The 26,194-nt window shown below is 34.7% G+C and overlaps 1 protein-coding gene across 4 annotated transcripts in view; it reads left to right on the top strand.

The window, feature by feature from the left end:
* The window catches only part of Yif1 (Yip1d-interacting factor 1), a 118,401-nt gene that overhangs the window by 22,106 nt on the left and 70,101 nt on the right, over window positions 1-26,194 (top strand). For 3 of the 4 annotated variants that reach the window (XM_081730112.1, XM_081730114.1, XM_081730113.1), the window contains exon 4: window positions 360-446. The exons of the other annotated variant lie outside the window; for it this stretch is intronic. In XM_081730112.1, the coding sequence (XP_081586238.1) occupies window positions 360-446 (87 nt within the window). The remainder of the gene's footprint in view (window positions 1-359; window positions 447-26,194) is intronic. 4 annotated transcript variants of the gene reach the window in all.

Genomic DNA, 26,194 nt, shown 5'->3' with positions numbered 1-26,194 from the left:
CGAGTTGTTAGCACTCATACTTCTGTATGAGTGCTCATGAGTTCGATCTCGGCAGAGTACGCAAGATTTATTAAATTGTAAATCCCCGTAGAGCCTCGATGCTGAATTGCTATCAAGCCGTCTAGTACGAGCCTCTTGGAGGTTGTGGATCTGTGTATGAGTAACCGAGATACATAAGTATCAAATGTAACTCAAGTATTAGGTTTTAAAAGGAAGTGATTTCGTAATATGATTGGAATATGTGCCCTTTTTCCCCCCACTGGTTCATTCTGTTGTCATGTAGCATCCAGATAAGACCTGAAATAATAGAAAGTTTGAGATTTAAGATCTGATGATTTGAAAGATTATTTTCTATTTAGTTGGATGAAGAGACTGAACCTGTAATGACCTTCGATGACCTCGACGACGATAAACGATATCCTGTCTTACTGGAGGCAGAGGTGTTGGTATGTGTGAAAATTCATCATTAGAGTAGGACGTTTAGCTTAAATGCTAGATTAACTACCTGGATAGTTCTTAGAGAGGACCTTCTAGCGATTCCATTAGGTTCCATTACTCAGATTGTATACATACCTATTTGTTTAGATTATTTTTTAAAAGAATATAACTTGGTCTATTTCAGTTAGCGAAATAAAAGTAAAGACAAGAAAAATGGTGAAGTAATTTAAAAGTGAATACTAGCTGAGAGTACGACGTCTGCGGTTCCATTTGACAGTTCATACATACAATGCGTCCCAAAAGCTAATTGAACAGTAGGAATAAATTTATTCAGTACAACAAGAATTTCTTATCTGAACTGATGTTTCGTACAAGTATATCATTAGCTGTTTTAGTGATACGTTACAGAAAGATTTACCTTTAAAATGTTGCGCTACACAGAGCTTTTCGATATATATAAAAGGGAAATTATGTTTAAGTAGATTTAAAATCCGTAAAATTTAACCTCTGGAATATGCCTACATTGATCACTGTCAATTCTGAAGAAACTGGTCAACTTATACTAATACCTCATCTTAGTAATAATATATCTTATATCTTTCTAACAAATTTTACTGTATTTGCTTCTTTCTGTTTTCTTAAAAATGTAACACGAAATATCTAGCAATAAATTTATTCAAACTTGAAGAAACCGATTCTGACATCAAAAAAGTAATTGCAGAAAGAGCGTCTGTAATTTTCGTAAGAAATACATATATGTAAAAAGTACGAAATACTTTTTATTAAATGTATTCAGTTTTTTTGTCAGTAATAACAATTAGAAAAGAATCTGCTCCTCATTTCTTGCAGTATTATTTTATTTAAGGATCATAAAGCCTTCTCAATTAGAAAAACTCCTATGTATGTAACAGCCTTGTCGTTTTGAAGCTGTTTGTCGTATTGTGTAGAAGCAAAGTTACTTCACTCCCATTTGAGGTATCTCCACATGGCGGCGAAACGAATTACGGAGAGATATTGATGTTCGTTGAAGTGCTTGACCCTATTTATGGCTAATTACTTTCGTAGTGTATCAGTCTTACATTAAGTACGTCTATTCCAAACACGAATCCAGAATCTGATTCAATTAAGTTCATTCCACCTTGAACATTCATTCCCCTGAATACATATGATCACCATTTACTTCTCCTGTATGGCCATCCGTCAATTACTAACATAAAAATCCATAATCAGACCGATTAATATTCTTCTACAAATTACACCAGATGGTTCCAGAGAAGAAAGAGTTGAATTTTTCCTGGTGATTTTAGTAAGTCTTTTCGGGGTATCAGCTAGGTGAAGGTATTGACATCCGACGTTTCGAATGTAGACATCGCATTCATATTCAGGGATTGATTATTTCCTGATCCACCTGTGTACTATTCTTAGAGTTACGCATTCTGCCCCGGCGCCCTATAGCCACATTCATGTCATGGGAAGATTTGCTACTGCGAACATACTATACACGCAGTTAACACAGTTAACAAGACTTATGGAAGTGCCCTTTTCACATCACGTGCTCATACGATGTAAGCTGCCTCCTACACGGAGCGATTGAAAATGCAAGTTAGCATACTGTAAAGACCACGAACTTCTTTCGATAAGCCGATAGCATGGTGAAATTAGAAAATTATCATAGCAGTTAGCAAGTGGCACACTAAGATAGATACTTATTATGTAATTGTTGATTACATTAAGATATTTTTATGTTTTCACTGCATTTATTACGTATAAGATACAAACCGATGAGAAGATAATAATCAATTACTGTGTTAGAAATATGTATATCATCATCTACTGTCTTGTTAATTATACGTACTGTATATAAGTTGGCCATTTTCCAGAGGAACCAATGGTGATTAACGTAGACAGATCCGAATGTAGTAACATTTTGTAATTGGAACAAACTCTTTTATTTAGATAATTGGATTTACATAAAAGATAACCTGTTTACTTAGTTGCAGCATCCTGTAAATACCATTAAACACAAAAATTGTTTAATTCAAAGGGCGTGACCGTAGAATAATACGTGTTAGTAAATAATACAAATATGAATAAGGTCAAGGAAGCTAAACCAAGTAAGTAAAATATTTATTCTTAGATTAGTAGAAGTTGAACTTACATCGCAGCAGCTTCTAAAGTTATACATGCTTGATAAACATGAAATTAGCTCTAGTTTGTGTAATTTCGTTAAAATATTTTTATTATTTTTATTTAGTAAGCTAAATAGTTATAAGTACTTCTCAAGTTACAGTGATACGTGAGTAATGTTGAATTAGTATTATACTTATAGAATATCGACAAGTAATATTTCTTATTCTTATACCAAATGAACCAAAAAAAGTAATATTTTTCATAACATGAATTCAAAAGTTGCTTCGTTTATGTGTTACAAACATCAGAAATTTTGATCCCGAAAACTCCGCAGATAAAATTAGGCACGTTGAACACTTCATGCAAGGAAAAGAAAGGACATGGTTTATTGTTTTATTTTTGAATTAGACAGTTATGCACAATTTTCTCTTCTAAATAAACTAAGTTTGTAAATAATCGATATTCAAGGAAGGACTACAGGTGATGGACAAGAATAGTTGACACTGGGAAACAATATGGAATGGAAATCGACATCGAAAAGTCGAAAGTTGTAAGAATATCCTGTGGAAAGACGCCTTTAAGGATCAGAGTAGAACAAAGAGAACTTAAAAGCCAATCATTTCAAATATCTGGGAAGTAATTTTGCGAGAGACGCTTACTGCACCAAAGAGATCACGTCAAGAATGGCATTAGCATGAGAGATATTCAACAAGAAAAGAATACTCCAACTTGGGCATTACGGAAGTTAGATAAGTAATACTTAGAGAGTTACGAAATGTGGTGTTTGAGGAAGATGAAGAAAATAAAATGGACAAAGAGAGTGACAAGTGAACATGATTCAAAACGAGTAGGAGAGAAGAGAATGCTCTTACCCAGCAACTTTCGTAGAATGACCAACTGAATAGATCTTGCGAAGAAGTTGCCTTCTTCATACCGCCGTAGAAGGTAAGATGGAAGGGAAGCGAGGAGTAAGAAGAAGAACACAACTTATCGGTGATTTGAAAAGAGAAAGCTAAAGATCGAGAAACTTGCCAGATCTTAACCTAAGAGAAGGGGGAGAATGTCCTATTAGTCCCAAGACCTGCTAACAGACAGAGAATACTTAATACTGTACTGCTAACGTGGAGCTCTCTCTTGGGTCTGTGCTTAGCTTTCGCGCCAGTGACGTGGAAGATTGGGATTTGATTCTTCGTGGGAGTTCATCTTACGTTGTAGGTCCACGTTTCATATAAATGTGGTGCCAAATGGAACGTTTAATTCTAAATCAATCAATCAACATAGAGGAAATGACTTTATTTGGTCTAATCGTTAGATCAAGCATTTCCAACTGGTCGATAAATATCGTAGGAGTGATCTTTACTATTAGAGCCAGGACAGAGAGAACTGGTTGAGCAAAGAATGGGAGGTAGCCAGATAGATACGAATAGAATAAAACAAATGTTCGTACTGAACGATTAGCAATGAATCCATGAGTAGTATATATGCAAAACTATCGACTAAGTCTCTTTTCCCAGTCATCACTGTCTTGTATCAACGCTAAGTTTGCTGTCGTCGTCTTGTTCTCAGTGTGCGTTTTAGTGAGAATAGGAATAGTGAGCTGTGACGTCACTGAGCACCAGTTGGAAATGACTATTTTAGACCAATAGTAACGAAGCGAAACTACGATAACCAACTTCCGTGTTTCCTAGTACTTTGTTCCCGTAAATTTCTTGCTTTCCTTTCTTCAAGTTTCATACATGTAGCTTATGTTGTATTTTTATTCCTTTCAAATGTTCTTCCTATTTCCTAATGCTACTTTTATCAATTTTCTGCTGCACTATCCGTCCCAAACGAATCAGTTAGACATAAAGACTTGTGCAGATTCTTTGCTTCTTCCAGTTCGTCGTCAAAAGTGAGCTCCTATCACTTTATTAGTGTTGAATACCTACACAATCTCAATCTTCGGTTATTATTAACCTATTGATTTATGTGAGGAATTATTGGTCTGATTTCTTTTGAAATGAAATTTTAATTGTTTCTTCTTCAGATATAATTAAATGTCACTTTCTCCTTGAAAATTAAATTTTGTTATACAGTAGACTCGACTATGCTCTACGCCATTAAGGAGAAGTGTATCGAAAATCGTGAATTCAGAAAATGTGATAAAACAATCCAGATTAGAAAGTCGTTTTCTTATTTCTCACCTCAACCATAGGTTGGTGGGGAACATGGAAATTTTAAAACTTTTCTCTCCCTTGGGAGAGCTGTTTTATACTTTGATATGGTCTCTTCTTCGTAACTGCATCCAGATATTCTATTCTTGGTTTCCTCTTCCTGGTTTTCTTCTGCCTTTCCCTCCATCAGCACGGTGATCCAATCAGAGTGTGGAATAAGATGGCCAAGCATGCTGTTTCTTCTGTTTCCTATTCATGATCTGTCGTCCTTCATTAGCTTTCTTTAGTACGTTTTCATTCTTTTTCCTTTCTGTCCATGATATGCATAGCATTCTGCGCCAACACCACATTTCAAGTGGTTCCAGCTTGGATATTTCAGCTTTTCTTAACGTCCACGTCTTTGATCCGTAAAGCGCCACGCTCCATACCAGAGTCTTAATGAGTCGTTTACGGACGTCCAACGACACATTTGTTGATGTTAGCAGTTCTCTTTTCCTATTGAATGCTTGTTTAGCCCACGCTATTCTGGAACTTACGTCTTTTTCACTTCTTCCGTCCGAGGATATTAGACTTCCTAAATAGAACGTCTTAACGTCTTCGATTTTCTCTCCATGTAGCCATAAGTTTCCCCTTCCTGTTCTTCTTCTGTGTACTTTATAAGTTTGATTTTCTTATTTATCTTCATTTTTCACCCAGTTGTTCGTTCGAGTTTGAAAGTGCTTCCGGCAAGTCCTTTCTGTTCTCCGCTATCAGTGCTATGTCATGAGTAAACCTTATTGTGTTGAAAACTTTGCCATTTACTTTTACTCCTTTTTCGTTTTTATCAAAGAATTCTTTCATAACTTCTATATAGACGCTGAACAGGAGAGGTATAATTTTAAAAAAAAGTGAGACGGAGGGAAATCACACACAGAGCTGACTCCAGATTCTGTATGGAAAAACTCTGATAACCTTAGACATCGACGAATACATTATTAAACACTGTATTGCAATATTTCTAATTTATTTGAAGGATATAACATGTTCCAAGATTCCAATGTTAATGATACTTTTGTTTCTCAAACTTATGTGATTTTGTGCTACATTAAAGTGTAGATCCTTGTGTCTGATATAGCTTGGACGCTGAAAAGGGATGTTCAAGTCCATACCAGCGGATATTTCTTATTCCTTATTCTTTGGAAATTTACGATTATAGTACTTTTATATGGTTCATTTGGTGTAAAGGAACATTTCTTAACTCTCTAGTACAGGGCGCAAAATTTCTACTAGACTAGAAATTTAGAGCTGGCAACCAGTGTTCAGTAGAAATGGTTTCTGCCTAAACCCACAGAGCTGCGCAGTGTGTGTTTCGCACGAAGATACTTGTCACTGAGAGAAAACACGAAATTTGAAGTCTCCATAACAAACATGGAAAGTGAGGTCTTCACAACGTTGTAATTCGACCCTCCTTTTCCACCTTCAATCGAAATAATTTGTACGTGAGACATACTGGCGACCATAATTTTGGATTGGCCAGTGCGTGTGACTTTGAAATTTTGCGCCCTGCTCTGGTATAAACAATGAGTGTAACGTTGTATGAATGTATAAAGTTAAAAATTTATTCCAGGTTAAATCTCTTCTGTCAAATTGATTTGATGTACTCAGATGCAGAGCTTAATGGAGAATTTCTGTTTTTTTTTTTTTCGTATAAAAAATAAGGGTTATACTGTTGTATGCCTTTAATGTCATTTGGCAGGTTCATATAAAACAAAAAAAGAAAAACATTAATAAGCGCATTAGGTGCAAGTTTTTTTTTTTTTTTTAAATGTATGCTGTTTGTTGACATTGTTGTTTCTCTAAACTGTGTAGATTTTAGTAAGACTTCAGCTGGGTGCATAATATGTATATATGTATAACCAGTGCATCTTATCTGGGTGAGTAGTAAAGATGCATGTTATTGTGCATGGATTTGTATTTTAATATTAATAATAATAATAATAAAAAAAACATAAATTGCACATCGACTTTTTGAGTGCATGCACCGCACTTTGCATGTAGACCAACAATTCAGTTGTAATCAAAGCTTCAATTATTGAACAAATTTTTATTTCTTTGTGTGGATAATTTTTTTGCATGTTAGTTACTAATAATTATGTTAGCATGGTAAACGCAAGCATGAATTTATAATACGCAATTGCTTTAATTTTTTTAAATTTTAGTTTTGCTTCGCAACCCATTTTATGTAATTAAATTTTCACTATCACGTATGTTGTGATATTTCGAGTGTTCTTTTTTTTATATACATATTTTCTCCAAGTGCACTATCGTTATAATGTTTTATGTTCTGTCTATGTACACGTTTATATAGAATTATTTCTGTATAATTCAGAAGATTGTGTTCATAGAGGGAAAGTTCATACCAGTTTGATAGTAGAAGTGATCAACCATTGTGTATCTATAAATTGAATTTGTTGTTGAAATATGGTATAACATGTAACATCGAAATATTACTGCTGGATAGGTAGGTATTAATTAGACCTTTAAATTTTGTGTCAAAAATGATTTGAAGCATCAAGGCAGTGAAAGTTTTATTCATGTATTAATGTAAAACACCATATGTGTAATTTCAAAGAGTGAAAAGATAGTGAATTTCGATTGACTTTACAAGTATAGTTGATTTAATATAATGAAAAGTAAGCTTGATTCCTTAATTTCATATAAAATAGGCTTGATTCCTTAATTTCTTAGATAAAATAGGCATGATTCATTCATTTCTCATATAAAATAGCCTTGATTCCTTAGTTTCTTATATAAAGTAGGCTTGATTCCTTAATTCCTTATATAAAGTAGGCTTGATTCCTTAATTCCTTATATAAAGTAGGCTTAGTTCCTTAATTTTTTTTTATATAAAATAGATTTGATTCTGTAATTTTTCATGTAAAATATGCCTGGTTCTTTAATTTCTCATATAAAATAGGCTTGATTCCGTAATTTCTCATATAAAATAGGCTTAATTCCGTAGTTTCTTATATAAAGTAGGCTTGATTCCTTAATTTCTTATATAAAATAGGCTTGATTTTGTGATTTCTCATAAAATAGGCTTGATTCCTTAATTTCGTATAAAATAGGTTTGATTCTGTAATTTCTCATATAAAATAGGCTTGGTTCTTTAATTTCTCACATAAAATAGGCTCGATTCCGTAATTTCTCATTTAAAATAGGCTTTATTGTGTAGTTTCTTGTATAAAATAGGCTTGATTCCTTAATATCACATATAAAATAGCCTTGATTTTTCATGTAAAATAACTAGCAAATGCCTCCACATGTTACTGCGAGTTATATTTTGTAGGCCTCCTTCTGCGTCTTACATATATATCAATAGAATTCCTTTGAACTCGGAGTCTCGCACGAATTGGCAACGTAGTGTACCCCACCTTTTTTTCTTTCCTTGTAGAGCAAATAATTAAAAAAAAAAAAAAAGTGACACAATTTTAATCATTTTAAATGAAAGGTTCAAATACCGAATTTCATGTTCGTAACAAAGGAATTCAAAGATATGGAGATCTGATTATAACAATTACAGCTTCCATTGTATCCCTTCTCACGTCGAATTTTCGAAAAATTCTTCCTGAGTGGTACATTAGTCACTGTCCTAGTTTCAAATTTCTGGCCCAAACCGTGTGTTCTAGGCGTTGATCAAACTTGAAATTTGAACAAGGCATAGAATTTGTGATGTAAGTTACCTCTATTGAAGGATTCTTGGAAATTCGATGTGGAAGAGGGAAAAATTAGAGCTTTTATTATCATAGTGTAATGTTCATATCTCCGAATCTCTGAATGGTAAATATATGAAATTTGGTATATAGTCTTCTTATTTAAAATTTTAGACACGTGTTTCGCCGGTTTATACATATATATAAGGGAAAGCAGGTGGTTATAATTGTTATAATACGATATCGATATCTGGAAATCCTTTAAGATTAGAGACATTAAATTTGGTATTTAGGCTTTTCACCTAAAATAATGAAAGACGTGTTTCAGCGAGTTTTGATAACCTAGAAGGGACGAAGAAAGGATGGCAGTTAGAATTGTTATAAGATGGTCATACCTCAAAATTTCTTAGGGTTAGACATAAGGAAATTTGTATTAGGGTTTAATTTAAAATAACTAAATACGTGTTTTAGCGGTTTTTTTTTTTTTTTTTTTTTTTTTTTTTTTTTTTTTTTTACGTTTCCTTAGAAGGGAAGAAAAAGGGTGGGTATTGCAATTGTTATAAGATAAGATATATCTCGGAATCCCTTAAAATTAGAAATATATTAGGGATATGAAACTTCTTATATAAACTGAAAGCTGAAATATAAGTTGCGATTCCGTAGGCTCTGGGGGCAAAGTCCCCAGGTAGTCGATGGCTAGTATGTAGATATAACTACGACGTATTCGAATTAACATTTACCGAATCTTGACGGTTGATTGACTGCTTATAACCAAACATCGCTTTTTTTTTTTTTTTTTTTTTCAAAGTAGTAAACTGGATTTTGCTATATTGGGGTCATCAACGTGGAAACATGAGCTCGTAAATTCGTATTTTAACTTCGTTTGAATTCCTATTCAGGTAAATAAAATTCTGAACAAAGCACTACAATTAAATAAATATATTATTAAACTGTGTTTTCAGTTTTGGCTTTATAACAGCACCTTCCAAACACATCATTAGAATAGTGTGTGATGAAGGCGTTATACCAAAACTGTAACAATTTAGTAATATATTTATTAACCGGAGTGGTTTGATCAAACACTTATTTATCTGAATGAGCTTTTAGTAATGTGATAAACCAGCCTTAGCTGGAGTTAGATCCTTCGCTCCGGCACCGATACGGGAGTCGTTCAAAGGTGACAGTTCAAAGGTTTTAAACTGGTCGTCGAATGCGATGCTGATGCAAAAAGAAATACTTTGTCATTGAGTTCTCGTGCTGTTTTTAGATGGCGCATCAAAACAAAAGAATTCTTATCTGTGTAAAGATTGGTGATGGTTAGTATTTAGTTTGTTATGTGAAGCACTAAAAGTTACAATAATGGAGAAGTTTTTCATTTCATTCTGTTTTAGTTTCTGTCTTCACGCTGTAAGTGGCACGGTATCATTCATTGCATGCTTATTGGTTATTTCGGTGTCGGAGTCGCGGCATTTACTTTGAACGAGTAGTTTAAATGAACGAGATACTTGTTCAAATGAACTTGCCGTTCGAAAGAGACAGTTTGTGTAGGAACAATCTATCGCCGATTAACATACTTGTACATAATATGGCAGAGAGCTGTATGAACTAGAATTTAATTTTAAAATTGTAGACATTATAAGTGGGAAATTTGTAGAAAGATACCTTTCGGGAGGTAGTGTGTATATATTGGCCGTGTAGAGACCAACCCAGACCGTATTTGCTTTAGACAAGATAACGATTTACTGACGAGCTTTTATTTCTGCCGTGATGTACAGTTTTGTTAGAAAAAACTGACCACCCAATTCTGAAAAGCCCTACGCTGTTACGTAAAGTTGAAATTAAATCAAACAAGTGTGGATTTTTGATTAATTGAAATCTTTACTTAGAACCAGAACATTTGAATTTCGTACGTACAGTTGCTAGATTTTTTTTTCTTTAAAGCAAGGTGGGTGACCAAGATATTTTTGTACATGACTGTACCTTCAGATTCCAAAGCCATAATGTGAGGTACATTACTATATATATATATATATATATATATATATATATATATATATATATATATATATATATATATATATATATATATAATGTAACTATATATCGGGTGTTCTAAAAATGGCGCCCACAGAGCACTATTCTACAAGTCATATATATAGTTTAATACATTATGGTGCTAATTGTACTATGTGGCAGTGTTGCAGATAAAGAACTATAGAGTAGATGTATCAGTCCATCAAAGAGTTGCATCCATTCTTTCCAGGTAGATAGACATTGACACTAGTACCACTTAATTAGCGTAACAATCGATGTAACTGTTTGATGGATTTGTAGAGCAATGCCAATGGTTCCAAGTTAATATGCGATGTTGCCACATAGTGAAATTTTTGATTCCCCATAGCGGCTGAACGAGGCCACGGAGGGTATAGCATGATATAGAGTTTTCGCTTTGTTTTGACCTGCAAAATAGCGCTATGTTGTCCGTGGACGCCATTTTTAGAACACCCGGTATATAAATATAGCGTAGAAAATAATGCTTAATAATGAGCCCTTTTATTCTAGTGCGAAAATGGTAAATGGAAAAAAAAAAAAATAGCATACTTCTGTGTTTTTGTTTGTTTGTTTAGTAAATAATGAATCCATTCTATACCCAGTTACAAACTCGGCTATCCTTACGCTCTTAATCTCCACAACTTTTATATAAATTTTAAATTCAAATCTCGAAAACATTCCGGGTAGAAAGCAATGCGTAAGTTCTCATTCTTACTGAAATTATTTATATATGGTGCAGTGCATACCATTCTGCACCCCGGCGGAGCTCATGTGGTTCGGATTCCACGTTAATCAGTACATCCCGTCTCATATAGCGGCCGAAAGGGACATTAAACTCAAAATCAACTCGAGCGTTGTGCGTCGTACGTACTTTCTGAAAGTAGTTCCTAGCTTTACTTGATTCTTTATTTTATTTAATTACTGTAAAACATGAAGCATAAAATAAAGTAGGTATGCAATAATTGCAAATTTGAAGCGAAGCGTGAACGAACACAACATGCAAATAGTTGAATTTGGCGATGAGTGAAAAGCATAATGACTTTGAAAAATGGTGTTCGTAGAACAAAACGAAAACGGCTTTTCCCTATTACTAATGATAAAAATTCTGTTTTCCATTGTTTACAATGAGAGTTCGCCCGCTAAATGCTTTTTCATTTTTAAGTCTAGGGGCGTCCTGTTTTTCGGTGATTATTCCTCAATGGTATGTCTGATCGTTGGGACATGTGACCCTTTACGACACTCAGTGCGCGCTCTCAAATCACCATGTCAAAATTGGTTAAGAACGGTTGGGGATAATATTCGGACAATCGAACGCTGAAGTCAAGTAAAAAGGAACTTAGCTCCATTAAAATAATAATAATAATAATAATATATATATATATATATATATATATATATATAATAAAATTGGTCTCATCGTGAATAAATGGTTAGTGTAATATTATTTTCGATGCGGGAAACTTCGATTTTAGTTCTCTGGGAGTTCATGTGTTGCGAATCTTTCGTTAAGTTACAGGTTTGTAGGTTATTAATGCAGCAAACTCTGCATTTAACAAACTAACTGGAGCGAAAGAGTGTCCGTAAAGTCGCACTTCCGTTTATAATCACAAATTGTGTTATGAGCAATATTTAAAATAGGACATTACACTTGGTAGTGTGCTGTATAATGTAAATGTGCAGTATTTGATGAAAACATACCATATTAGTAACGAAGAAATTAAATAAATAATAGAATCTTTTTTTACAACTGCGTATTAGAGGTGAATAGCCTGAAGCTTCAGTACGTTTCCCATAAAATGTTGTTTCGTTATAATCAAAAGATCTAAACTATCTGAAATTATTATAATAAGCCAACACTTCTAAATCTGATGATGATCTTTCTATGTATGCGATAATAATGTCCATATGGCCGCTTGCTTGTTAAATCATAAGTGGTCCTTTGATTCGAGGTGCTTTAAATCCACGGTTTACTGTATACCCTTGATACTGAAAAGGTTCACAGAAAAAAAAAAAAAAAAAAAACTGGGATCAAGGTGTTGGACAACTTCCGAACATGTAATGTATGACTGATGATTACGACCTGATCAAGTATGATCAAGTTTATTTTTCAGATGTATTAATTATCGAAAGAAATTTATAACGCCACACAGTTCGATTTACTTATTTTAAAAAGACGTATTGTAGTATATGCTTATAAGAACTTGTTACTATTTACTACGATGATAATTCAAATGATTAAACACTATTTTGATCATTTAGGAGCACTATATTTTCAAGTAATTGATAATTACTTTCCAACAATTTCATCTAAATTATATGACGTCTTCCTGAATTATGTTAAACTAACTTGTAAATAAAACCTTAGTAACGAGAACTGTTACTATAGCAACCAGATTACGACGTATAAACAAACATTTTCCCTCTAGCGGCAGCAAAATAAAACATTTACAAATCGAGATTATTCGTGGCATTTTTACATTTTTTTTTTCTATTTTGTAGCTATTGCCAGATAAAATAGCACTTTTCCCCCAACATATTAAATAAAATAAAAGCTGTAAATACATGTTATCGTTGTAAGTTGTACAATCCGCGGCAAAAAACCTGCAACATGAGGATGTAAGTTTATTGTGAAACTACAACTAACAGCACAGGGAATGAACATAACGTTTAAGTGGAACGAATCACGCCAGGATAAACCCCGGCCTCCTCCCATGAACACTTATTTTGGAGCAAAAGACTTCGTCATTTCACAATAAACTTACATGATTATGTTGCAGGTTTTTTGCCGCTGATTGTACCACGGCATTTTATAGTACATTCCAAGTTCCATGTTTTCCAGATTTTAATCTTGTCTTTTGTTTTGGGTATTTAACTGAAATGAACCAAAAGGATCGAATAAATTATTATTTTTTTATCTAGAACTAAACAACTCTTTATTTGGAAATCTACGTCTTGTTCCGTTTAATTTATAGTTGTTCCAAATGATTGTTTCGCTAGTTCCCCTGCTAGCTTCTTCAGGAATATATTAATACCGTCAGTGTGCTTTGTTCCATCAGTGCTGTTTATTGATTTCTAACTGAACAGTATGTAAATGTAATTTAAATTATATCAACATTAATTGTTGTTTTCTTTTATGATTTTCACTTCTTTCAGTCATTCGATCAGTTTTTTAATGTACAGGGTACTTCATTTATAACGATAGTAGTAAATATATCAGAAATCTAAAAAAGGCAGAGAAGCAAAATTTTGCACCAACAAACCATAAAGAGGCGGACAACGTCCTAGGTATTATGCAACATCACCGAATGAACAATGTTGCCAACTCAATATAAAGTTTTTTTTTTATACGGCACTACGTCAGATTATTACATATTTCAAATCAACATGTCAAATGAAAACACTTAAAATACCATGTTTATTATTCAGTGTTGCAAACTAAGGATGTTATAGTATCACAAACATCCAAAGTCTGGAAGCCTCTAACGGACATACAGACAACGCAGATGTACAGGATAATGCACATTGAAAGTATCTAACCGTTGGATACCGAGGTCGTGGTATGACTTGTTTGGAATGAATAGGAACCAATTTACCAGAGCTTGAAAATTTGAAATTTTTGAAATGCTTTTTTAAGAAAAAACCTTAGGTAAGTATCATATCTAGTTATTTGTGTGGTTTGCAATCGACGCACAAAATATTTTACCGGTTACTGGATTTCGATATCTCAAACCGTTCCGGAGATATGATAAACCTTGATAACTGAAAATGGCGTATTTGTAGAAAATATTTAAAATGATTCTTGTTTTCCTTCTGTTTTATATCATTACAGCTTTTATTATTGCAGGTTGTCGCAATTTCATGATTTAAGCAGTTTTGTAGACTTCAGCAATGTTTATCATATCTCTGAAAGGGTTTGAGATATCGAAGTGCTGTAAACGGCAAAATAATTTACACACCCATTAAAAACCATACGGGTAACTAGATATGATACTTATCTAAGCATTTTTTCGAAATAAAACATTTTTAAAAAATCATATTTTCAAGCCCTGGTAACTGGTTCCTATCCATTCGAAATAAGTCATACCATGACCATGGTATCCAACGGTAAGCTACTTTCGGTGTGCATTATCATGTGCATTTGCGTTGTCTGTATGTCCGTTAGATGCTTCCAGACTTTGGATGTTTGTGATACTATAACATCCTTACTTTGCAACACTGAATAAAACATGGAATTTTAAGAGTTTTCATTTGACATGGTGATTTGAGATATGTATTAATTTGACGTAGTGCCGTTTGAAAAAATATAACATTATATTGAGTAGGCAGCATTGTTCGTTCATTCGGTGATGTTACATAATACCTAGGACGTTGTCCGCCTCTCTATAGTTTCTTGGTGCAAAATTTCGCTTTTGTGCCTTTACGATTTCTGAGATATTTATTGCTATCATTATAATTGGGCTATCCTATATATATATATATATATATATATATATATATATATATATATATATACAAATTCATGGAATTGCTGAATTAATAATACCACAGCAGCACTGTCCCTTCAAAATTAAGTTGCAATTACGGATCACTATGGTAGGACAGTATTTTGGCAAATAGTGTAATAGTACAACTCCCTTATCCAGTATTTTGATTTGTGCCCTTGGGCGAAATTTTCTGGAAGAAAGCCTGTATACCAGTGCGTATAAACGTAATACAGAGAGAAATCATCGATGGTGAATCGTTGAATTGTACCGGGAGATAAAGTTCTGTGTGGAGATGTATAAAAGATTAAATCATGTTAGAGACCCTTCCTGATTTTTTGTCTCACGAACGGACACACACGGTAAACATATAAAAGAGTTTTCAGTAAACCAAACTCCATAAAAAAAAAGATCAGTAAAAAATAGGTAGAATATCATAATGAACAGAATCAGTAACAATGATTTCACTATACAATCATTATTGATAATTGTTAATGAAGGTTGATTAAATTAACCTTGTTCAGTTAGAAAACAACAAACAACAGTGCTTTAATATTACAGGTATACTGATAGTTTAACATGTTAATATATCCGTAAAGAAACTACTAAAGTAGTGGGCGAGATAATCATCGAGAACAATTATAAAATTATAGTAAATATGACTTAACAAGGAAAGAGTTGTTTAATTACAGAAATGAATTCACACAATCGTTGTGAAAGTGTTAAAACATGTTCCAAGATTGTTGTTCGTATTTGCTGTCATATGGTCAAAATCTTGCCACTCAAGTCAGTAATAAATATAATTTCAGTTCAAGAACAAATAGATTGAAGATACTCTAGAGTTCAGATTACACTGGTCTACAAAATTAAGCTTTAACGTAATTTCTTTGTATCTAACTAGCTGTTTCTTACAGTTTTCGAACTGCTGAAAGCGAATCTGAGCTTAGTTTAGGTTTTGCACTTTCCAATTTAGAAATAATGCCACTAATAGTATTAACTGTGTTTTTTTCAAGAATGAATTTTAGGCTTTCATTTAGGAAGTGTCTCTTTCTATCCTAATTACCATAGATTTATAGTTAGTGTATCATTATCTTTGTAATAACTCGTGCTTTCGAACGATACCCCACACACACTTCACGATCAGTAAATTTTGGGGAAATTCGGGAAAATTCGAGAATTTTCTCAGAAAAATATGTTGTTTAGCAATCTAGGCGTCCGTGGCGGGGCCCTAGTGTGAGGTACGTATACCAGATGTACCCAAACATTATTCTATATTGTGGAATATATTTCTGCCAAGTTTCATTGAAGTAGGTTACAGATGTGAATATAGGAAACTTTTCGAAGTGCGTTTCAACACTATATATATATAAATTATACGTAATAAGCTCCTAATTGTCATAGGTTCATGGTTCATACGTCATTATTTTTAGAATAATTCCGGCTTTGGAATAATACCAGGAACACTTGCAATGAGGATCCATAAATTGTGGAGTTACTGAAAATTCCCTTTAAAAGGTTATATTCTAATTGGGGCCTTATTGCCAAGTATCTGCATGAATGGTACCTAGAAAAAATCTTATTGTCCTAGATATCTTTGCTAACATGCATTGAAATACGATTGGTAATTATGGAGACACAGTAAGTTTTCCAACAGAGGACAATAATTCTTACAGCATATATGACTTTCGTAAGAGATGAGCGAGAGAGGATTATAGAGTGACAAGGGTGTTTTCATATAAAAATGATAATCTTAACCTATAAGATGCTTTGTAGCACACATTTAGAATATAATTAATGGTATGCACAGGGGATGTACAAAAATATGGAAACTTGATATAAAAGAGGAAACTTATTTTAAACACGATTTGCGTCTGAATGGTAGGTGTCGCTGTGGTCACCGGCACATTCTGTGGGGTATACAACCTGGCCAATCGAACTGATAGGCCACTTACAGTTCAGCAACCGATCCGTGCAAGTTATCGTGAATCATGTCTGAGCTGACAGTTTCAAACAGGGCAAATTATGGGTGCGCGTATGGTGGAAGCTTTCTAGACGAAAGTAGCGAAAATGTTTGGTGTATCAACAGGTACAACCTCGAAGATCATGACTGCCTACGAGTGTTCCGGAAAAACCGCATCAGCGAAGCACCAGCGTGGACGCAAGTCTGTGTTGTGCGACAGACAGACGCACATTGGGTAGGATTGTGAGCAAGCAGATCACCCAAAGTCACAGCTGAGTTGAATACAGTGCTTACAAACCCTGTTAGTGTCAAAACAGTCAGAAGATAACTCCACAAGCAGGGCATTTATGGTAGATCTGCAATTCCCAAACCATTCGTGACTGTTGACCATGCTGTTATATGGAAAGAGTGGTGCAACGCCCATAAAAACTGGACAATCGAGCAGTGAAAGACTGCCATGTGGTCGGATGAGTCATTTTTTGTTTTACGGGTGCATTGTTTCCAACTGCTATCCGAGTTCACGTGTGGAGATACGATACAGAGTGTCTGTTATCAAGATTGAAACATGGTTTTGGTTCAGTGATGATTTTGAGCAGCCATATCCTGGTATTCTGCCGGCCCCATCATCACCCTGCATGGACATGACACTGCCAAGGATTATGTAACCATTTTGAGTGACCAGCTGCATCCCATGGTGCAAACCTTGTTCCTAGATGGTACTATCGTCTTTCAAGATGACAGAGCGCCTGTTCATACAGCTTACATCGTCCAGGACTGGTTTGATGAGCACGAAGATGAAGTGTCACATCTGCCTTGGTCTCCATAATCGCCAGATCTCAATATCAGTGAGCCCTTATGGTCAGTTTGGAGACCAAGGTGCGAGCCTGCTACCCACCACCGTCGTCTCTACAACTTGCAGTTGCTTTAGCGAAAGAATGCTACAACGTCCCTTTGACAACCATGCGTGACCTATTTCTACATTCCCCGCCAACTGCAGGCCGTTCTGCGTGCCAAAGATGGTCCTACTCGCTATTAATAAAGCTAATGTACAATTTTTCAGGTGTTTTCATATTTTTGTACATCCCATGTAAATACCAATCAAATGAAAAAAAAAATATTCTGATCACCAAGCTTCTCACATTAGTATTTGGTAGAAGTTCTAACTACAATGAATTCAGGAAAATATATACGTAAAGTTCGTATAATGCAATACAAAACTAGTCATGTGTAAACGAATACTTAGTTTATTGTTTCACGTTGGATTCCCCCCGTGCGGTTTGTGATGTTCCAAACCAATCCTCAGTAATATTCTGCAAGAATACTTGATTTTCACTCACTTTAGTAACCTTTAATCATTGCTGATATTCTTTGCTGAAGTACAATGACTGTAAACTATGATGAATTACAACCACCTCTAAGCCAACTTCACTTGTTTTTGAAATACTAATTGCAATAAGTTAAAATTTTAATGCTGTTTTTATAAGTAGATGTCGTGCATGAAATATCTTCATTTAATACAGCTTACGATTACGGAAGCTTAATCCTTTTAAAATCAGCCGATAAACACGTGACCAGAATACGGTGTTTTCATTTGCCTTGTATTTACATACCCTTAATTACATTCTAAGTGTGTGCTACCAAACCTATTTTACACGTAAGATCATTTTATTATGAAAACACCTTTGCCACTCTCTATTAACCTACCTCGCTTATCTTTCACAAAAGTCATATTCACTGTAAGAATTATTGTCCTCGGTTGGGAAACTTCCTGCGTCTCCATAACTACCAATCGTATTTTAATACACGTTGGCAAATTTATAACCTAGGACCTGTAAGATTTTTCTGGAGACCATTCGTGCAGATACCTGACACCAAAGGCCCCAGTTAGAATATAACTTTTTAAAGGACATTTTCGGTAAGACGATAAACGCTGGTTCTTTTATAAATTAAACTTGAGCCACATTAAAATAACACGCACTTCATTCCGTCGTTTTTGATTCCATTTATTTATATCTGTATGTCTGGTTGTCCCTGACGAAGCTACATTTGCCATAATTCTATTTATTTATATTATATATTGTTATCTGGTTGTCCTGCCAACCACGTATTGACAATCTCATTATTTAAACATTTCTTTCTCTTCAGATAGTAAAAATCAGCCAGCCTAGTACAAATTTGAAATATCTTATGGCCCAAAACCATAAACAAATACATATTTACAATACTAATATACAACGTACCGTTGTATCGGTAACTCCACAATTTATGGATCCTTACATATGCGTCCAGTATCATTTCAAAGTCGGCATTATTCTAAAGATACTGACGTATGAACCATGAGCCTATGATAATTAAGTTCATGGTTCATACGTCATTCATTCCTCTCTTCTTTACGGTATTCAGATCTCAACTACTATTTCTGACATTCATAACTTAATGATCACCGATTAAGTTTGTATTCTTATCAGCACTAACGAAACTCGTTTGAGCAACGACTGACACATTTGAACACTGATCACCGGTGCTGCCTTCTTGTACTTCAATCTCGAATCCGGTCAGCTCCATCTCCTCTGTGATATATACTTCCAGTAGTTTATATAAAGTAACAGTATTAACGAATGATGTAAATAAATTTGATGTTCACATTGATAATAAATAAGAACTCATGAATCACAAAGTAAGATCCATTTATCTTCTATACCATTTCGCACTAATAGTAGCGGTAGTTGCATTTGGCAGCTACTGCGGTTAGTTTGGTTTTTAAGTGTAAAAATATAAGTACACTATTTAAAATTTATAGTCAGTTTATGTACAAAGTATTAATCTTATCATGCCTTGTCTGTGAATTTTCACGGGGTTCTTCTGTTTCCTCCCACATTGTCCTTCTACCAGTTATTTCATTAACTTCCACTTTCGTTAAGCATCCTCCTCCGTTAGCCTAAAGGGCATAATTATGGGACGTAAAACCAGAAATTTCATTTTATCTTGCCCCGCGTAGTATAGTCGCTACGCTCTTCCCTTCGGTGCAAGCGGTCCCGGGTTCGATTCCCGGTGGGTCGAAAAAGTATAAAAAGCTTTTTCAGGCCATCCACCCTGAATAAGGTTTTCCTCATTCACACCAGGCAAATGCCGGGGTGGTACCTAACTTATAGGTCCCAGGCCGCTTCTTTTCTTTTCCAGTCCTTTCTTCCTTCCCTTTCCACGGATAGAGTGTTCGCCGAGGTGCGTCATCCTTCAAACGTGACGGACTAAGTTGGCCATAGATGCCGGAAGCCCAGAAATCTAAATCCTATATCCCTTCATCTTATTATTTAAAACACTTGCAGTCTACGTATACTTAGACCACACTTTGTAGCAAAAACTTAGCTCAAAAATCCTCACATTATACCTTTTCAAATTATGCGCTGAATGAAAGTCATACACTGGTATGACAATGTGTAATACGGAAAACAACAAAGAAACACATTTAAAAAAAAAACGCATATCACAATTTTACGTAAAGAACATCACTGAAGGGAATGTATTAAAATTATATCTACTAAAACAAAAGGAAAAAATCCAAAATTAAACTTAGACCAATTATTAAAAAAAAATGCCTTCCCTATTAAATAATTACAATACACCGTTAGATAAAAGGTGAAACAACGTGCAGCAACACTGAAATTATTTTTTGACTCCTACAAATTAACCTTTCTAATGCTTATTGGGGTCCAGTTGTAACTCAGCCCTTATTTTTCATTAAAATATGTAAGAAAATACCATATTTGAAAGTTACCACTTTATTAATATGTCATAAATGTATTCTACTTCATTATTAAATAAATAAATATTTTCCGTAATGCAATCAATTTCAGTGTTAAGAAATAATATATTCATTAGGGTCCACGGGGGACATTAAACTAAAATTTTATGTTTTTACCTCATAGCATTTGACCTTCCATAAATATTCTTTGAAGTTGGCAATACATATATAGAACTATGTTGGCTGTCGTGTTTACTGTTATCATACCCTTTTTAAAATATAATTTGTTCAGTGTCATTTCGATTGTAAATATCAGCTCACCCTTTTTCCTGGCTTAGATTGTGCATTCATCATCATCATAGGTATTCTGCCATTATTGGCAGGTCACTCGCTGCAACTGAGAAGCTCCCATGTTCCACGTTTTTCCGCTAACCTCTTCGTGTTACCATACGACTTTTCTGTTTTGATATCATCGATTAATTATAGTCTCCTTCGCCCTCTCCCTCTCTTTCCTGCCACCATAACCCCTACCACGTCACTCATGATACAATTCTTTCTTAGCCAATGTCCCAACCAATTTCTCTCTTCTTAATAATATCTAAAATATCTTTTCTCCCCACAGTTTTAACACCTCATTCGGTTTCAGCTCGACCCATCAAATTCTTTCTATTCTCCCCCACACCCACATTTGCGTAATATCCATGTTTCTGACCCATATAGCACAATACTCCACACGAAATATTGTATAAGTCTTTTTCTCAACTCTTTTATTCAGGATCCTTTTATATATATATATATATATATATATATATATATATTCTCGTAAAGGCTTCTTTCGCCATTCCTACCCTTGCTTCTGTTTCACGTTCACACTTCATATCATCACTAATAACACTACCCAGGTATCGAAAACTACCCACCGGTTCTATTTTCTCCCCTCTTACTTCTATATTTGACACTGACCCGTTCTTTCCAATCACCATTTCTTTTGTCTTTCTAACATTTATTTTCATCCCATATTCTTCACAGCCCCTATAAAATTAAGTCTTATAAAATGTTTTATATTAATAGCCGAGAAGGCTCCTTTTTATGTAAATAATTGTTTAATGCATATTTTTTGACATCAAAGATTCAGTAATTGTAAAAAGTATGATTGATCCTGAGACGAATATTCGGACCCAAGAGGAACGGGAATGGGAAATGGCGGGAACTTTATAACGAGAAACTACATAATTTATACGGTTTACTAAACATTGTTAGGGTTATCAAATCTAAGAGGCTTAGGTGGGCAGGTCATGTAGCTAGGATGGAAGAAAGTAGGAACGCTTTCAAAGTCATAACTGGAAGTCTAATCGGAAAACGACTATCAGGAAGACCTAAGCCTCAAATGGGATGACAATATTAAGATGTATCTCGTAGAAGTAGGAATACAAAATAGAAACTATGGATCCAGTAGGTTAAGGACAGAAGGCAATGGAGAGCTTTTGTGAACGCGGCATTGAACCTCCGGGTTCCATAGGCCTTGGAGTGAATTAGTTTTTAGTACAAAATATTATTATTATTATTAGAGTTTTACACGGAGTCTACAGAACCCCTGTTTTACGTGAGTAGTTTTCATACGTTAGTATTAGCAAGATCGAACTACGTTTTCTGCAACATATTTTGCGAAAATCTGTGTAGAATACTTTTCAAATACCATTCTCAGTTCCTTTTTTGATCCCGATATCCATTTTTTTAAAGTCCTCTCCTAAACCTCAGTTTTACCTCAATCTGACTAGTATAGCTAAATAGTAAATGCCAAAAATAACGAACTAGGATTTTGAAGTGACTTTCTCATTACGAATTACAGATGGTTTTCGATGGAAATCTTGAGCTGTGTTCTGTGTTTCTCTGCTGTATTTTTTTTAAGAGTCATCTTCGCTATTGCTTTGCTTGTACAGTGAGATGTGTTTCCTTATCCTACTCTTCGTTCTTATTATGCATATTAAGCATTTGTTAGTGTAATATTTTAAACAGATGCAGTGTTCGCAGGTGCAACACTGTGATTATGGTATTGTTCTGGGTGCATCATACTTCAAAAACAACTTGGGGTTTGCATTTTTTTTTTTTTTTTTTTTGGTATAACAATATGTCATAGAGTGCTTCTTTGGAAAATAACATATGTTCTCTTATATTTCTGTCTCGCAAAATTCAACAACAGCATACGGTAGATCATTCTCTGTAAAAAGGCAGGAAATTTGATTTTCGTTCGAGGGATTTTTTTTTTTTTTTTTTTTTAATTAACAGAGAATTGACCGAAATTCAGGCGCTAAGTGAAATATGTGAGGGTAAGTTAAATAATTATGGTTCTTAGGAGGGACTTTTCTTCAAATTACTTTCTGAGTTGAAAGTAAATATGTAGTAATTCTGTGTTTAAATATTTATATATTTTAAGCTCATTAAATTTCACTTAAAAAAAAAAAAAAAAGAATTGAGGCCAATAATGTTTCCGGAAGTTCCTTTGCTGTCATATGATTTCCCAAATATTAGAAAATTATGTTTGCATTACTGTAGTATTGTATTTTTGTTTGATTTCGTCATTATACTTTATCTCAGGTGTTCTAAAACTGGCAGCCACGGACTACAGAGAACTCTTCTTCATAAAGCAAAAAATATATACAATTATATAAGTTTCGGGTCGTCGTGTATAGACACGAATTGTACTATGTGGCAACGTCGCAGATGAACCATAGAGTAGGTCTATCAAGCCATCAAATAGCTACATCGATAATTTCCAGATAGCAGTTAAGGTCGATACATGTTGACACTAGCACCACGTATAATTGTTTGATGGATTCGTGGAGCATTGCTAATGGTTCTAAGTTAATATGCAACGTTGCTGCAGATTGTCACATAGTGAAACAGACTCCCTCTAGTGATTGAAGGAGGCCCCGGGGAATATACCATTATATAATATTTTCTCTTTATTTTGACCTGAAGAATGACGCTCTGTTGTCCGTGGGCGCCATTTTTCGGCATGAATAGTTTCCAGAGGAATATTGTATAATTCCTCGTGAAGTCCAACACAGTGTCAGTTGGCTCATTGGCAGGTCAGAAACTTGCACCATTAGTCAAAAACAAAATCTGGACTATAGGATGCATGTTGCCATCTAAAATATCCACATAATTACCGGCAGTTGTGCGTTCTGTAAGCGTAATCACAAGATCCAGGGAATACCAGGTAATTGCGATCGACAGCATTACAAAGCCGCCGCCATGTTTTACGATCGAGGGGAGATAGATCGGATTACAGTCATCTTTAGGCGTTCACCGTACGTAAATGAAATCTTTCATTTTAACCTCACACGATTATGGATGACTAAAGGAAGTGAGTGATGATGGAAGAATTGGTTGAATGAGAAAGTGGGAGGAAACGGGAGTACCCCGAGAAAACCCACGGACACGATGTTGTCCATCACACTTACTTAGCCAAGGATCGAACCAGGGACCCCACGCACCAGAGATAAGTTTCTACCAAAGCCGTCGTGCACCCTTCCGTATGTAAGCACAGCCTATTGTTGGAAGTAGGGTGAAAGAAGACTTATGGAACCATATCGCGTTTTCAGTCATTTGTAGTCTGCTTTGCATGTTGTTGACACCATTTTCGTCACGCTAAAGTTTTCGTAGTGATCAGCGTTTCGGAAATTGCCGCCAGACCACGAATGTTTAGATCATACAACTCAGGTCGGCTTTGTTGGTTGCAGTAGGATTTTTCAGGTGTTGGTTGCGTTCCGTAGTCACTTTTAGCATATCCACTCTTCGATCCTCGGTGATGATGATAGTTGCTCTTGAATATCCTGTTACTGAGATCCTAACCGGCGTAACTGTGGGACGTTAAACTCAGATTTCATTTTTTTTTTTCTGTTACTGAGATGTCTATTTCATTCAGTATTACTCTTCGCCAATGTTTCTTGCTATTAGTTCTGTAGCATGGGATCATGGTCTCAAAGATGATCGAAGTATAATGAAAACATAATCTTACACATGAACGAGAGTACATGCTACAAGCTAAAAGTTTTATTTTAGCAGTCACTTCCCTGAATAAATTAATATAACTCTTCGAAAAAAAAAATCGCTGTTTACATTCACCAAATTAAACTATAATAGATTTGACAGATAACTTTTCCTCTAATCTGCGTTTATTTTACAATTATTTAAACCCTTGAACATTCTTCACTGAATAAATTGTTATGGCGATATTTTGACCATGCAAACGTTCGTTCTGCGAGGTATTAGGGCGGCGATGTTTTCAAACGCGAGATTTTGTCCGTATAGCCAAACCTAAAAATTGCAAAATCCCTGACGTCATTCTTATCTGAAAGCTCTGAAGAAGATGGCGGTAAACAGACATCAAAATTTTTAACAAATTTAATTTACACAGAGTACAAGAAAATTATATAATTAATCTTTATAGTTAAAATGTGTCCTTTGTGCAACGTTAGAAAATACATCTCAGTCTGTTTATTACAACTGAAAGTAAGGTTAGTGTTTTGGCGTGTGTGTGTATAGTGTAAAGTCAGCTAATCAATTTTCACATTAGAATCACGAACACATGCGTATTTTTATTATTTTCAATAATGTAAATATAATATTTTGCACTGCGTTCTGTCATTTCTCGTGAATATAGCACAGTTTATTCAATTTTTCGTTTGAAAAAGAGTAATTTGCTTGCTTACACGAAAATGAGCGTGATTTGTATTTTATTGACACTATGCAAAATTTGGCTTTATTCAATTGTTTTTTCTTGTGTATGAAGGAAACGTCATATTCTGAACCGTTGGTTCGAAGAAGAAATGGTATTTAATATGATATAGAATAACTCAGAGTTCAATATGAAGATTTAAATTAACATTATAAGATTATGTTGTGAGTAATGGAAAGATATTAATAATTACTTGTTTATTGGCTATATGGATGGCATTATATTCGATTTGCACCGGCTGTCTTAAAGAGAGACTGACGGATTTATATCTCAGCATCCAATATCTATTCCAAAATGTAGGATAGTCTTACAAAATGATTATAGGTTTGTCGTCGTATGCGTTGAGGAAATTTGTAATTTTTAGTTTTAGGAGTCGTACAACAAACTGATTGTATATTTAAATTATTGTATCGCACATTACCGTCTAAATTTTTAAATAATAATAATAATAATAATAATAATATAACTCCGATATACAGGGTGAGACAAAAAAAACGTTAACATTAAATGGGGATTTACTCGCGTGAAATTTTTACAGGGTTTCAATTTGGCACCCATCCCGCTCAAAACACTTATGGAGTCTGTCCATTGTAGATTGTATGGCCCTCTGGGCCATTTGGACAGGGATAGCAGGATGACCTGAGTGATGCGGTGCTTCAGGTTGTCTAAGTTGCTAGGTGTGCTGGCATACACACGATCCTTGACCATGCCCCACAACCAAAAGTCACATGGCGCAGGTTGGGGGAACGCGCTGGTCATGAGAAAGAACCACCTCTACCAATTCAACGTTTAACGAACGTGTTGT

The sequence above is a fragment of the Thermobia domestica genome, chromosome 11 (assembly GCF_964235325.1).
Source record: "Thermobia domestica chromosome 11, izTheDome1.hap1.1, whole genome shotgun sequence".
Classification (NCBI taxonomy): domain Eukaryota; kingdom Metazoa; phylum Arthropoda; class Insecta; order Zygentoma; family Lepismatidae; genus Thermobia; species Thermobia domestica.
Note: the sequence above shows the minus strand (reverse complement) of the source record. Positions and strands in the feature narration are given on the sequence as shown.